This window comes from Leptodactylus fuscus, chromosome 6 (assembly GCF_031893055.1).
Source record: "Leptodactylus fuscus isolate aLepFus1 chromosome 6, aLepFus1.hap2, whole genome shotgun sequence".
Lineage (NCBI taxonomy): Eukaryota > Metazoa > Chordata > Amphibia > Anura > Leptodactylidae > Leptodactylus > Leptodactylus fuscus.
Window position 1 is genome coordinate 98,960,821 of NC_134270.1, and position 16,568 is coordinate 98,977,388.

The window sequence follows — 16,568 nt, forward strand, 5'->3', positions numbered from 1 at the left end:
ATTGGATCTAGTTCATATTCAGCGATTGTTCTGCATACGCATCAGTTTTTGTGCAGTATTTATATGTATTTTTTCGTTCACAACCCTATACTTATACCTATTATTATCATAGTTAATGTGATTATGTAGTAAAATGTGCATATGTTTATGTATCAATATTTATGATCTTGTTGGTTAATGGGTATTATTTATGGGGTTAAATCTTTTGTAAGGAGGCGGGACCTTGTCTGTTGTTTTTAAGCACCTGTGTTAGTGCATTGAGCTGAGCCGAGACGAAGGAACGTGTAGTTCCGAAACGCGTCGCCTTGTATACAGCAGGCCAGACTCCAAGTTACTATGTAACTGTTTTAACCTATGGACGAAAATAAAAGTTAAATTTTAAAGCTACAGATATTTGTTTTCCAATGAAGTCTCTTCGGCAGTAGCTGGCAAGTTTTATCTTGGATTTTTTGGAAATTATAGAAAAAATAGAAGAGAATAACAAGGGAACAGGATGAGGTAAGTATTTGCTCAGGTATGTCTATGCGGTGTTGATGGGGCAGAAGCCCACTTATGAAACCCTTGCAGTGAGCCACCAATGTATTAAAACAACTCTGCATCTGAGTACTGAAACCATTTTGCACAACTGTGTATGGCTGTTTTATTAAGGCCATTGTTGAAAATTTTTCTGTGTTTTTTTTTTTAGTCAAATCCAGGAGAGGCTCCAAAAGATAAATATAAAGGAAGTACTTATACGTCTCCATTCTTCCCGATCTACTTCTGGCTTTGGCTCAAGAAACTGTACCAAATTCTGCAACAAAAAAAGCGTTTCTGCATTGTTGGGCATTAGCCTAAAAATCTCTTATTAGGGTGAAGTTAAAATTTCTCAGCCACTTGCACCTTAGAGACATTTATACCTCTACATCTATGCACATCTTTAAGGTTAGCTTATCCCACGATAACCAAGACAGAGAAGTTGATCACATACAGATAAGGATTCTTTCCATCTCTACGCCATTTGATATACTCACTATTTTTTTACAGCTTAACCTCTTTAAGCATAATGTCCCATAGTGACCCCTTCACACAGTATAATGTCCCATAGTGGCCCTTCCAAACACAGTATAATGTCAAGAAGAAAAAATTGTCTCAGCCCGTATTACAAAAATGATAAATGTCTCTTATTGTTCATGCAGGAGTAGTAGGTGCTTGTAGTCATCCGGATGCCCGGGACGTCATGTCCGGCACAGACACAATAGAAGCAGCAAATTGAAGCAGTCTCAGCACGCCGCATGATTAGTTTTTTTAAAAAAAATTTCCAAATTTTATTGTGGAGACATGCTCCAAGTTAAAAATATATATATATTGTTCTTGGAAAAGCAACAGGTGGATATGTCCTTATGCAGACGCGTCTGCACAAGAACATATCCACCTGTTGCTTTTCCAAAAACAATATATATATATATATTTTTTAACTTGGAGCATGTCTTCACAATAAAATTTGGAATTTTTTTTAAAAAACTAATCATCCGGCGTGCTGAGACTACTTCAATTTGCTACAGTATAATGTCCCATAGTAACCCCGTGATGCAATGGCCCCTCCACACAGTATAATGTCACACAGTGGTCCCTCCATAAAGTATAATGTCCCATAGTGACCTCTCCACATATTATATTGCCCTATAGTCGCCCATATGGTTTTCTTTATGAATTTTTCAAAAAATTCAGCTTCAGAAGAAAAATGCAGTACAATAAATTCTGCAAAAAAGCTGCATTTAAGAAAAAAAAAATGCATGCAATTTTGAGAAACACAGCATGTCAATTTAGGCTAAGGCCCCACGGGCTGTATACACAGCACTAAAGCGCTGCAGGAAGAACCGCTCCGTGAACGCATTGCGGTTCTTTCCGCAGCGCTTTTAAGAGAAAGCTCACAGAGTTTTCCTCTGCGGACTTCCTCTTAACATTATATCTACGGGAAAGACACCGGCGTTTCCGTAGATATAATTGACATGCTGCGATTTGCAAAGCCGCAACGGTTTTGCAAATCGCAGCATGTCCGCACTGCGTTTTTTTTCCGCAAAATGGGCATGGGATTCGTATGAATCCCATCCCCTTTACTTGCACTGTAAAACGCTGAGATTTTTCCTGCAGCATTTCTGCCGCGAGCAAATCGCGGCGTTTATGTCCCGTAGGGCCCCGTCCTTAACCTGTGAAAACACAAGCATTTTCCCTAAAGATTTAATAAGGGAGGGAAAACACAATAAGAATTGGAAAGGTGGGAATGCGCAGGAAAGATTGCAATGTTTTACAGTAACTACAAAGTGGATGGGATGTTTTTGAATCCCATGCCCACTTTGCAGTAAAAACTGCGACACGGACACGCTACAATCACAGCATGTCAATTACATCTATGGAAACGTGGACAGTTTTACCCATAGGTATAGTTGAAAAAGTGAGGGTCCATTCACGCGGAGTAAACGCGTGCTCATTTTGGCAAAATACACGTGTAAAAAATACACGTGTAAAAATAAGACTCCCATTGACTTTAATGACATTTTTTATACGTGTAAAAAAACACATCAAACTGCATGTCAAAATACAAATCAAAATACACGTGTATAATGTCACTGAAGTCAATGGGAGTCTTATTTTTACACGTGTATTCTTTACACGTGTATTTTGCCAAAATGAGTGCGCGTTTACTCGGTGTGAATGGACCCTTAAGTCTGCAGAGGAAATCTCTGCGAACTTTCTGTTTAAAGCGCTGCAGGCAAAACCCTGATGTGTTGCCGCCATAGTTTTTCCTGCAGTGCTTTATTGCTGCAAGATATCTCGTGGGGCCTTAGCCTAAAAAAGGTACGGAAAGAAACGTGATCCATTCCCACTGTGATTTTTAGCTGCGGTTCGCTACGAGAGGCCTTAGCCATAACAATTTATTTATCATATTTATTATATGACATGAGTCAAGTTTTGTAACTTTCCTATAATATAATGCATTACATTTTAGATAATTTTTCATGTTTATATGTTTTTGGCATGCTATTAAAAAACAAGGTTCACTTCTGCATATTTTTTGGAGTTGCTCTCGCTTTGTTCCCTTTTGGCAGGCTAAATTTAGCTTACTCAATTGTTATATCCAATCCAATATGTCCCCTTTTGCTCCCTTTACTCTTCTTCTACTTGGAATCCACAATATCTCTTTTCATAGAGCCCTTATTTATCACATCCATCATGCTGCCCAGTTACTCATAGCTCGACATTGGAAATCCTCAACTGTACCATCTCTCACTTGTTGAATTCTATAATTTAGTTGAATTCTATTATTTCCACAAACTGTTTACATGAACACGTTAGCCTGTCAGAAAGGCACAGTTAAATCCTTCAAATCTCAGTGGTCCTCTTGGTTGGATCGTCACTATCTCCCTAAATCCTAGCTATACAGCACCTACATATTGGTCTTACGTCACACAACACTATACATAATAACTTTATTGTTCTTTCCATGTCAGCATGTCTTCCAAACATATTTTTTGGGTTGGTATCCACATCCTCTACACCCTGTTATTATTATGTTTCATATGTGTTGAACTTGAGATGTCCTGAATTACACCTATACTTGTGAGCTGTGTTATTATATGTGCTTCAGCTACATGCTTCCTTTTCTGTACATGTTCTTTAGGAAAACTTAAAAAAAATTTTTTTTAATATACAACTATCTACTTTTACAGGTAGGCAGACTGATTGTTTATGGTAATTGTAGTCTAGATGCAAGTGTCATAATAATATTACAAAACAAAACTATATATATATATATATATATATATATATATATACAGTGTATATATATATATATATATATATATATATATATATATAATACTTCAAAGAAAAATAGTTGCAGCAGCACCAGCAAATCTGGGGATTATCCCACAAATTACACGGCAGAAACCCCTCTCCAGGCAAGAGGGTTTGCAATAGAGAAAACAATCCGGTCTGTCAGCAACTTGTATGGATGGAAAATGTCCTTTTATTGGAAAAAGCAGTACACCACGTATCGGTCCACACTGGGACCTTTCTCAAATGCCCAGTGTGGACCAATATGTGGTGTACTGCTTTTTCCAATAAAAGGACATTTTCCATCCATACAAGCTGCTGACAGACCGGATTGTTTATATATATATATATATATATATATATATATATATATATATATATATATATTAGAGATGAGCGAACACTAAAATGTTCGAGGTTCGAAATTCGATTCGAACAGCCGCTCACTGTTCGAGTGTTCGAATGGGTTTCGAACCCCATTATAGTCTATGGGGAACATAAACTCGTTAAGGGGGAAACCCAAATTCGTGTCTGGAGGGTCACCAAGTCCACTATGACACCCCAGGAAATGATACCAACACCCTGGAATGACACTGGGACAGCAGGGGAAGCATGTCTGGGGGCATAAAAGTCACTTTATTTCATGGAAATCCCTGTCAGTTTGCGATTTTCGCAAGCTAACTTTTCCCCATAGAAATGCATTGGCCAGTGCTGATTGGCCAGAGTACGGAACTCGACCAATCAGCGCTGGCTCTGCTGGAGGAGGCGGAGTCTAAGATAGCTCCACACCAGTCTCCATTCAGGTCCGACCTTAGACTCCGCCTCCTCCGGCAGAGCCAGCGCTGATTGGCCGAAGGCTGGCCAATGCATTCCTATGCGAATGCAGACTTAGCAGTGCTGAGTCAGTTTTGCTCAACTACACATCTGATGCACACTCGGCACTGCTACATCAGATGTAGCAATCTGATGTAGCAGAGCCGAGGGTGCACTAGAACCCCTGTGCAAACTCAGTTCACGCTAATAGAATGCATTGGCCAGCGCTGATTGGCCAATGCATTCTATTAGCCCGATGAAGTAGAGCTGAATGTGTGTGCTAAGCACACTCATTCAGCACTGCTTCATCACGCCAATACAATGCATTAGCCAGTGCTGATTGGCCAGAGTACGGAATTCGGCCAATCAGCGCTGGCCAATGCATTATATTAGCCCGATGAAGTAGAGCTGAATGTGTGTGCTAAGCACACACATTCAGCACTGCTTCATCACGCCAATACAATGCATTAGCCAGTGCTGATTGGCCAGAGTACGGAATTCGGCCAATCAGCGCTGGCTCTGCTGGAGGAGGCGGAGTCTAAGGTCGGACCTGAATGGAGACTGGTGTGGCGCGATCTTAGACTCCGCCTCCTCCAGCAGAGCCAGCGCTGATTGGCCGAATTCCGTACTCTGGCCAATCAGCGCTGGCCAATGCATTCTATTAGCCCGATGAAGTAGAGCTGAATGTGTGTGCTAAGCACACACATTCAGCACTGCTTCATCACGCCAATACAATGCATTAGCCAGTGCTGATTGGCCAGAGTACGGAATTCGGCCAATCAGCGCTGGCCAATGCATTCTATTAGCCCGATGAAGTAGAGCTGAATGTGTGTGCTAAGCACACACATTCAGCACTGCTTCATCACGCCAATACAATGTATTAGCCAGTGCTGATTGGCCAGAGTACGGAATTCGGCCAATCAGCGCTGGCTCTGCTGGAGGAGGCGGAGTCTAAGATCGCTCCACACCAGTCTCCATTCAGGTCCGACCTTAGACTCCGCCTCCTCCAGCAGAGCCAGCGCTGATTGGCCGAATTCCGTACTCTGGCCAATCAGCACTGGCTAATGCATTGTATTGGCGTGATGAAGCAGTGCTGAATGTGTGTGCTTAGCACACACATTCAGCTCTACTTCATCGGGCTAATAGAATGCATTGGCCAGCGCTGATTGGCCGAATTCCGTACTCTGGCCAATCAGCACTGGCTAATGCATTGTATTGGCGTGATGAAGCAGTGCTGAATGAGTGTGCTTAGCACACACATTCAGCTCTACTTCATCGGGCTAATAGAATGCATTGGCCAATCAGCGCTGGCCAATGCATTCTATTAGCGTGAACTGAGTTTGCACAGGGGTTCTAGTGCACCCTCGGCTCTGCTACATCAGATTGCTACATCTGATGTAGCAGTGCCGAGTGTGCATCAGATGTGTAGTTGAGCAAAACTGACTCAGCACTGCTAAGTCTGCATTCGCATAGGAATGCATTGGCCAGCCTTCGGCCAATCAGCGCTGGCTCTGCCGGAGGAGGCGGAGTCTAAGGTCGGACCTGAATGGAGACTGGTGTGGAGCGATCTTAGACTCCGCCTCCTCCAGCAGAGCCAGCGCTGATTGGCCGAATTCCGTACTCTGGCCAATCAGCACTGGCTAATGCATTGTATTGGCGTGATGAAGCAGTGCTGAATGTGTGTGCTTAGCACACACATTCAGCTCTACTTCATCGGGCTAATAGAATGCATTGGCCAATCAGCGCTGGCCAATGCATTCTATTAGCGTGAACTGAGTTTGCACAGGGGTTCTAGTGCACCCTCGGCTCTGCTACATCAGATTGCTACATCTGATGTAGCAGTGCCGAGTGTGCATCAGATGTGTAGTTGAGCAAAACTGACTCAGCACTGCTAAGTCTGCATTCGCATAGGAATGCATTGGCCAGCCTTCGGCCAATCAGCGCTGGCTCTGCCGGAGGAGGCGGAGTCTAAGGTCGGACCTGAATGGAGACTGATGTGGAGCGATCTTAGACTCCGCCTCCTCCAGCAGAGCCAGCGCTGATTGGTCGAGTTCCGTACTCTGGCCAATCAGCGCTGGCCAATGCATTCTATTAGCCTGATGAAGTAGAGCTGAATGTGTGTGCTTAGCACACACATTCAGCTCTACTTCATCAGGCTAATAGAATACATTGGCCAATCAGCGCTGGCCAATGCATTCTATTAGCTTGATGAAGCAGAGTGTGCACAAGGGTTCAAGCGCACCCTCGGCTCTGATGTAGCAGAGCTGAGGGTGCACAAGGGTTCAAGTGCACCCTCGGCTCTCCTACATCAGAGCCGAGGGTGCGCTTGAACCCTTGTGCAGCCTCGGCTCTGCTACATCAGAGCCGAGGGTGCGCTTGAACCCTTGTGCACACTCTGCTTCATCAAGCTAATAGAATGCATTGGCCAGCACTGATTGGCCAGAGTACGGAATTCGGCCAATCAGCGCTGGCCAATGCATCCCTATGGGAAAAAGTTTATCTCACAAAAATCACAATTACACACCCGATAGAGCCCCAAAAAGTTATTTTTAATAACATTCCCCCCTAAATAAAGGTTATCCCTAGCTATCCCTGCCTGTACAGCTATCCCTGTCTCATAGTCACAAAGTTCACATTCTCATATGACCCGGATTTGAAATCCACTATTCGTCTAAAATGGAGGTCACCTGATTTCGGCAGCCAATGACTTTTTCCAATTTTTTTCAATGCCCCCGGTGTCGTAGTTCCTGTCCCACCTCCCCTGCGCTGTTATTGGTGCAAAAAAGGCGCCAGGGAAGGTGGGAGGGGAATCGAATTTTGGCGCACTTTACCACGTGGTGTTCGATTCGATTCGAACATGGCGAACACCCTGATATCCGATCGAACATGTGTTCGATAGAACACTGTTCGCTCATCTCTAATGCACACGCACACATAAAGATAAAGATCGGAAATTTTAATTATATAAAAAATTTAAAAATTTAAATAAAAGTTAACACAATATAATGGATAATAATAATAATATACTAATACTTGAATGCAATTTAGATCGAGTAAGAATGCACAACACAAGGTCTATGGTAAGTCAGGACTAAAAATATCCTTTATGCAATCAGGTCATCTAAATCTCATGGATAAATAATGCATTTCATCCCCTGAGTGTGACATGATCTCTTCCTTCTGCTCCATCTCTCTGGATTTTCATAAGATTAGGACTAAGTCCACTGGGAAGTGACAGTATCTTAAAGTGTTTCCTTATCAGTTCTTTCTTATTCTTCACTTAACAGCATATGAAAGAGACAAAATGATACTATAACAGAAGCATCATTTATACTATAACAGGGCAGCTTATGATGTGCCCGAGATCTAGTATAGTTTCTGTGCATCTAGGTGGTGGAATAGGCCATTGATGGGGACTTGGTATATTAGCAATACTTGAGATCATTTTCATTATTAGGTGTAAGTGGAGCATAGCAGGGGCATATGCTGAAAAATGTTAAAGGCTGCAGTTTGGTCGAAGCATAAACGCTACACCATTCTGGTTACAACAGGGAATGAGAGGAATATTTATAATTCTTTTTGTAGGGTGACAATTACAGTCTTCCCCCCAATGTACTTTTGCAACCTTTTAAAAAATTTAGCCCCAAGATTGGGTACAACCTTCAGTAAGAGACATGGTTGCTAAAGCATGGGAGAAGCTTTCTTGAGGGGACATCAGCATCTATCTCAGACCCTTGCATATCCAAACCTAGTGGACCACAGGAATTACATAGCTTTATAAAATGATAGTTTAATCCTATGTCATCTAGTTGTAACTGATATCTGTTATGTTGCCACCTAGCTGCTAATTTCCCTGCATTGCCACATAGTAGTCAGTTTGATGAAATTGTCTTTATATTTTTTTACAGTAACCACAGTAGTAACCTATGCAGCTGTTAGAGAGATAAGATCCTGCCAAGTTGGAATCGGTCCCTAATATATTAATATTATCATAAAAAGGAGGAAAGGCAAATAGTCACTAAGACTTAGGCTTAAGCACACAACTGACTCAAGGACCTATTCACTGTCTTCAGTGAGCCTGGGCTGCAAAACAGGCAAGTCCTGAGTTTTGCCCCTGGCTCACAGCCGCATACACATGTCCGTACATGGATGTGTCTATGGGGCCATAGAAACGAATGGCCATACAAACAAATGACAAGGTGATGTGAAGCTGCACTGAAAGATACCATGAATTAATCTATGCTTCAAGGCTGTCATTCCTTTATACACGTCCCTGTGGTAGGGTTGCACATCTTTGACACAATTCATGTGACAATTGCTTTTTCTTGGATAACAACCAAGAGTAAATGACCAGCCACCTGTATTTACATACCATCCACCTCAGCGTTCAAACCTTTGACGGAAGCTGGAAGAGAAATGAATACAAAGATGGAGCATTAAATCAATGCACTTTGTACTTGGCCTGAGATTTTATGAATGCTATTGAATAATGTTTTCTGTCTGCTTACCACCAGGAACGGCTTCAAATTCTGTCAACTCCTGAGAAAATTTCGCCAAATCAGGCTCTTGTAATAAGATCTGCTCCACAAGGGCATGTAGGAAGGTGAAGCTCTTCTCCTTACTCACCAGCTGGGACATCTACCGACAGATCACAAAGGTAATATGACAAGCAGAGCAATCAATCCACAAGTAATGCAAGTATCAGAGAAGATTGCATCCATCACTTATATAGAATCATGACAGAGAGAAGCCTTCTGCTAAAACTCATCTATACATCCCCGGAGCCGGTACCCATCACTCCATATAATAATAGATGTTACTTTTACATATCACAATAAAGGGGAAACAGAGTAAACAAGAACAATAATATATTAATATTAGATGGCAAATATGAGAAAACAGAATTATATGAAGTATCGCCTATCTGCTATTTATGTCACTAAATATAGTAAATATATTCTTGTACATGGGAGTAACTATTACAGTAGTTATTGTCTTTACCAACTTTGCAGATATATTTTTATAGATAAGATCAGTACTGCAGCAATCATATTCGGGGACATAGGGGTGATATTATGCTAGTTATATTCATGTACATAGGGGGCAGGTATCTTATTGTACATGTTGGAAGTATTATAAATGTTAAGTTATTCTATATAAGAAGTAGTATTATAGCCATTATATTCTTGTAAATAGGGGGAGTATTATAGTAACTCTTCTTTAATATAATAGGCAGTATTATAGTAGATATATTGTTGCATGTAGAAAGTAACGTTATGACAATATGGCAAAGGCCCCATTTTAATTCTTTTTTTTGTAGATTTATCTGCAAATTTTTTGAGCTAAGCCTAGTAGTGGCTAAAAAAGAAATGGGAGAGATCTAGGAAGCTCTTTTACTTCTCCCTTCTGCTCAATCCACTCCTGGCTTTGGCCCAAAAAAAAATGAAGCAAAATCTGCAACAAAAAAAGCTGTGTTTCTGCAACATGGGAACTGAGGCTACAATAGTTAAACTCTTGTACATATGGAACAGTATTATATTACTGCCAGCGTCTATACATGGAAGATATGTGCCTGTAAGTGTACAACTGATTTTCATTCACAAATTGGTGTTTCATGATTTATTTGTTTCACCTCTACTGTTCGCCACTAAAATGTAGATGTACTTGTTGCTATAACCTGACGGATGGGGACACACTATAAGATCTCCATGAGAATCTGACTCTCACTCTCATTGTCACGATGACAATGATAGTTTGTACAGAGACGCAGATCCTTTGAAAGCAATGAGTGCCCACAGATTTGAATGCACCATGTCACATACACACCTTTAGGGTGGGTGGAGTTTGAGCCATAACAGATCCCCATCTTGGCAGTGTGGTGGCCATTGCTAACTAATGCTGCAAGACACCTGTTAGTTTTACTGTAGCTTCCAGGAGAGCTATTTGACTGCATACCAAAAGGAGTAGGGAGGAAAGCAGACTACAGTTGGGGATTGTTATAAAGTATGTTGGGGATTGTTACAGAGTATAGGGTGAGGTCAGCAGAGACTTTGAGGAGGTTCCCCTTTTCAAAGCACTTAGACCAGCCTCCTCTGGTCTATTAGGGTCAGTAAATTATTGCCACAGTCAGTGCAGGGTGATTTAATGGATGAACAGATAGAACAGTTCAATTAGTAAATGGCACTTCCCTATAGCTTATAGAGTTTGTCCCATCTCAAAGATCATATCTATACTGGTAGCTTATGAAAATTGAAGACTTTTCCTAAATATATTCTTTTAGAAATTTTGCTTTGTTCTCCTTCTATGTAACCTTATTCCTCCCATTGTTTATACCGTGTTGCTATAACCAAGGACCTATAGGACAAGTGATGTCACTCACTCACTGCTCTTGCTGACAGCACAATCCTTTCATCTAATTGCAGTTTACTAATAAAGACCAAGCTGTTATCTCTATATGTAAACACACAGATAACACTGAGTCCATTCTGCACAAACACTTGCATATTATCTGATCTGCATAAGTGCTCCTTCAGCAAGAGGGAGGAGGGGGGAAGACAAATACAGGAAGTGAGAAGCAGAGACTGAAGTCAAAGCTTATGAAACACTGAGATAGCAAAACCCCTTTAAGTGGGAATAGACAATATACTCTACCATTGCATTGACTATGACATGGACTCTCTGCTCCAGTGTGATATTGGAGACTTTTCATTTTTTATCTCTGGTTTTTACTTGCTGTAGTCCAGAGCAGAGTAGTGTCCGTGTTGGTCTTGCAATGCATGTAAGTCCAATATGTGATCTTTTCAAAGGGGTTTCCATTAAAAAAATCTGTTCAACAAAGTAATCTTTGGTTGGATAAGGGGGAGGACTGCTTATAATGGCAGCTTCCATAGAGTATAGTGAAATAAAAAATTGGTCACTGAAAAAAAAAAAAAATCGGTCTTTGTGTTGGGAGGGGGTCTTCTCAAAGGAGTGGTCTTCTGGAGAGGTTTAACTGTATTATATTGTACATAGGATTCAGTATTATACTAGTTAAATCCTAGTACATATAGTACAGCATGCTAGCATTCAGCTGTGTTTCTGGTCAATGTCATAATAACTCAGGATTGATGGCTGATTCTCATTTATGGAAAAAGCAAGAATGAAACGTTTGATATGCTTTGATTTCTAGTCATGGAGGATATGACGTCCTGCTGGCTGAAGGCTTGTTGCGAAAATAATTTATGCTTAATTACTTCTAAACAGGCATTTCTTCTGCTCCTGAGATTGTTTGATGTACGCTGTTACTATCTTTTCATATCTCTTTTAGATAAGAACATAGGAAGATACCACTTAGATCACCTCAGGCTTCATACAAACCTATTGATTACCTTTATTTCAGATATGCGCTTTATTTATAACAGATTGTGATGTTCTTAAATTGTATTTCCAATCAATATTCTGGTAAGGAAATAGCAACTGTGCTTGTGGATACCAACAATATGGTGGTTATAGAATTAAGCACTACAGTACATGTTGAATCAAAAAACATAACTACAGGTGGAGTAAATGTAATGAGAACCAAGATCCTCCACCAAGGTCTTGTCTAATATTTACAGCATGTTCTTAGAGAGGACCTTTCATGTCCTCGGGCACACCCAGTTTTATATACCGCTAGAAAGCCAACAGTGCGCTGAACTCATTGCACTGTCGGTTTTTCCGTTCTGTGCCCCGGGGCTGGAGATATTCATGCCGTCGATAGACTAGTACTGGAGGGCGTTCCTCAAAGCATAGCATCATCTTTGGGTGGTAAGGAACGCCCCCTCTCACAGTACGGAGTTATGAAAAGAATACTGTCAGGATTGGCGTTCCTCACAGCCCAGCTTGACTGTCAGGAACACCCTTCTAATAGTGGGCAGACTTCGGTAACGGCACCAATATCTCTTGCCCCAGGGCACATAACGGGAAAGCCCAAAGTGCCCTGAATTCAGCTTTCTAGTGGTATATAAAACCAAATGTGCTCGAGGATATGAAAGATCCTATTTAAATACCATGCACATTTAGTTCATGAAAACTCTCCTTCTAAAGACCCTCTCTCAAAAACCGCATGCCTTAACATGAATAAAAACCCATATATGTAATAGCCCCCTTAGGGATTTTCACTGAGACGGCTCTTTCAATCAGCAGTACTGGTCATTTAGGTTGCATTTACAGGTGTAGTCGCAGGATACTGCACATCTGTCACTTTAGCCTAAAGCTGGCCATACACATTACATTTTAAAAGATCATAAAAGGTCTGTGATTTTGATTGTTCCAAACACATGAACAACCAGCAACGTTCCATCTAGTGTCCAACTACCACAGGCACATTACATTAACAGATGAAAGTCGTCCAATGCTAATGAAGTGCTGAGAGGAGGAAATAATAGACACTTTTTGGGTGTGTTAGTAATACAAACGTGCCCACAATACAAAAGTCTCCCACAGGTCTGTCATTCTTATGGCCCGTTCACACGGAGTAAACGCGTGTGTATTTTGGCAAAATACACGTGTAAAAAATACACATGTAAAAATAAGACTCCCATTGACTTCAATGACATTTTTTTACACGTGTAAAAAAACATGTTAAAATACACGTGTAAAATGTCATTGAAGTCAATGGAAGCCTTATTTTTACACATGGATTTTGCCAAAATACACTCGTGTTTACTCCATGTGAACGGGCCCTTTGGGTAAGTTCAGATGGAGTTTTTGGTCCAGAACCTGAGGTGGAGGCCGGAGGAGGGTGTGTGTTCAGGCTGAATCGTGAGGCAAAACAGCCTGAAGAATGAACATCTCACTTCTTTTTTCTGGGAGCTGTTTCTTCCAGCTCCTGAAAAAAAGACCAGAGCATCTCCCATTCACTTCAATGGGAGCAATGTTTTTGGTTAGGATTTTGAGGCGGATGAGGCCTCAAAATCCTGACCAAAAAAACACCTTGTAAACTTACCCTAAAACTTGACCTTTAATAAATAAATTTCAAAAGAGGACAAAGAAGAGGAAGAGGTTACCATTCTTCTCCCCTGATGATCCAGTGATGAATAGAGTGCTGGTGAAATAGGTATAGGGACCTTTTTTATTTTAACTCTGTAGTCTGAGGGTCAGATTCACATTGCCTGATCGGTATCAGATTGAGGTGGTGTGTGTGTGTGTGGTATAATACATAGTGGCGTAACTAGGAATGGTAGAACTTTTGGTGAACTTTTGACATGGCCCCCCCTCCGACCAACATCCCCCCCCCCGGCACGATTATGCCCCATAGTGCCATCAATGTAATGTAAATCAATGGGCCTAGTTGGTAGGGAGTCTCGCGTCACGGAATCCGCAGCAAGATAGGGCAGCTTGCTTCTTTTTTCGCGAGTGGGAAAAAAATGCTAGCCGAAAAAAGAAGTGAACGATTCCCATTGAAGTCAATGGGAGGCGTTTTTTGGAGCCGGATTCTAAGACAGCTTCCGGTCCAATAAACTCAGTGTGAAGTCAGCATAAGGGATCATATGTTGGTTTTGGATAAACAATGCCCCATATAATACAGTTAATCTGACAGGGCTGGACACTATTTTCTTATCTTTGAGCCATCTTAATCTTACCACAGACTTAGGGCCAGTTCACACAGAGTTATCGCGCTCGCATTCTGGCATGTATACACTTGTCAGAATGTGAGTGCTCAAAACAGATCCCATTCATTTCAATGGGTCGTTACGGGCGTATACACGTTAACTCCGTGTGAACTGGCCCTTAGACAGAGCTTATCTATGTTTGTCTTTGTCTGTTCTTTGTCCTCTTTTTAAATGTATTTTTTTTATTTTTATATTAAAGGTGAAGTTTTATATAATTTTCTTTCCTTTTTTGAAAATATCCTGTACGCTCTATCTTGCTTTCCAAAGCTTGAAAGGGTTAATATTCTCTACTTTGTTCAAGGGAAGGTAACTGTTATGAATACTGCCTCTATGTACAAGATAAAGCTGATGAATTGGGAGACTTTTTATATTGTGTTGGGTACACTTCTTCAAAGGCCATATATACGTAGATTTGTATAGTGTACTTGGGTGCTTTGATGCTTCAGCGCAGTATATTTTGTAGGTGACGTCCGAACTTTAGATTGGGAATATGCGTACTCAGCTGCTGACCTTCTGGATCCCTGATGTTACATATTGCAATGTTCTATAATCCTGCGTGTTTTAATAATTGTGTGGTAACTCCACACTGGGAAATGCAGTGGTAAAATATGATTTGGTCGGCATTTTTCTCAGTGATGAATGAGGTGTTAGAACTCATACCACAGAGGTTCTGGTTGCGCTCAGATACAATTGTCTTGTCGCCATAAATCACTTATTGACTCATAAATATGAGCTTCTTTAAAATGTATTACATTGGTGTCTATGAGAGTCGAATATGGAACAAAAGAGAGTAAATTACACAATGAACAAAATCATAGACCTGTACATGACACTGGGAAAATTTTAAGGAAATTTTTACATGTACATGTGAAAGGATACTATGCTGTTTCAAAGAGATTTCCTGCACTAGAAATACTTTGTGACTTCATGACACCCTTAAAATTTCAGAAAAACTTAAAGGAAGCCTGACACATAAGCCGTCTGATGTAACAGGGCAAAAGGAGCTAAGCAGATTGATGTCTAGTGTTGAGAGGGAATTACATTACATTTTTTTTTTTTTTTTTTCATTTTAATTCCTTCTATATTTCAGCTGCAGAGTGACTGACAGCTATCTCTGTATGGACCACAATGCTGCCCACTGGACTCCTAAGCACATAGACAGCATGAATTGAAATGAATAGATGACAAGTTATACTGAATCTTTTACTGTAACACTACACTATATGTCCATCTGTTCTGCTTCTCCTGCTTTATAATATGCTGCCTGCAGATAGGAGTGCATTGTCAGTGTGATACCATGACATTAAGTTGTGTGACACCTCATAATCAAATACTGCACGTGTTGGTCTTTCTATTCCTATGGGCATGCCCCCCCCCCCCACCTTCATCTGATCGTCCCTTTCTTATGACATGGACACTAAATGTGCTGGCTGCACCCTCTGTTTGAACCTGAAAAAGTGTCCAAGTGACATATAAAGCACATTTATGGCCAATACGAAGAAGCACCGCACTCACTCCAAATAGTATAAAGAATCACATGTAGCTTTATTTCGACCAGTATCAACACACTGTATTTTCTATATATCGTCCCTTGGTGTGAAGAGCTCCAGCTGCTGTAAACATCTCCATTACATCTCCACCTAAGTTATCCAGTGCTCTGAAAACCCTCTGAGCGGATAACAGTCGTGTGCTTGATGCTCCACATTGCTGTGCAAGTCACATATAAAGTAACTGCTACCCCAGCAGCCCAAGCAGTCCTGCTCTTCCTGGACTCTATGAGGTCAACCCTTCCTTTGGGGCCCTCACGGTGCTTTTGAGAGAATTGGCAAGTATGCTTAAGGCCAGGGCTATACTGTGACTTTTTGTAACACTTTTTGTACACTTTCAGTCCAAATGAATGTATCTACAGTAGTTACATGTAATCTTTTGGACTGCAACTATTATTCAATTGTTCAATCAATCAGATGCGCTACAAAAAGTTGCATTGTATCCATGACATAAAATTCAACAGTAGAATATGGATTTCCCATGACAAGAATATGTGTCTGATCTGGGACTAAGACTAATAACTATTGTCAGGGTCTGGGGTTGCTAGTTGGGGTGACATAGACACACAAGTCCAGTTTCTTCAGTCCAAAACAAAGGTAGAGTTTTATTTTCACTCATAAATATAGTGCAGCAACAAAAGGAAACAATACAAAAATGAATACCTGCCCGTCTAGGCTCTAACTAAACATAGAATAGGTTACTTCACCTAGAATAACAGAAATCAAACAGGACACAGCTCCAAAAATATGATCCTCTCAGTTG

The 16,568-nt window shown here is 41.0% G+C and overlaps 1 protein-coding gene across 2 annotated transcripts in view; it reads right to left on the minus strand.

The window, feature by feature from the left end:
- The window catches only part of LOC142208381 (formin-H-like), a 142,333-nt gene that overhangs the window by 24,559 nt on the left and 101,206 nt on the right, over nucleotides 1-16,568 (minus strand). For both annotated transcript variants that reach the window (XM_075276850.1, XM_075276851.1), the window contains 2 exons: nucleotides 9,135-9,264; nucleotides 8,999-9,031 (listed from right to left, as the gene is read on the minus strand). In XM_075276850.1, coding sequence (XP_075132951.1) covers nucleotides 8,999-9,031; nucleotides 9,135-9,264 — 163 coding nt within the window. The remainder of the gene's footprint in view (nucleotides 1-8,998; nucleotides 9,032-9,134; nucleotides 9,265-16,568) is intronic.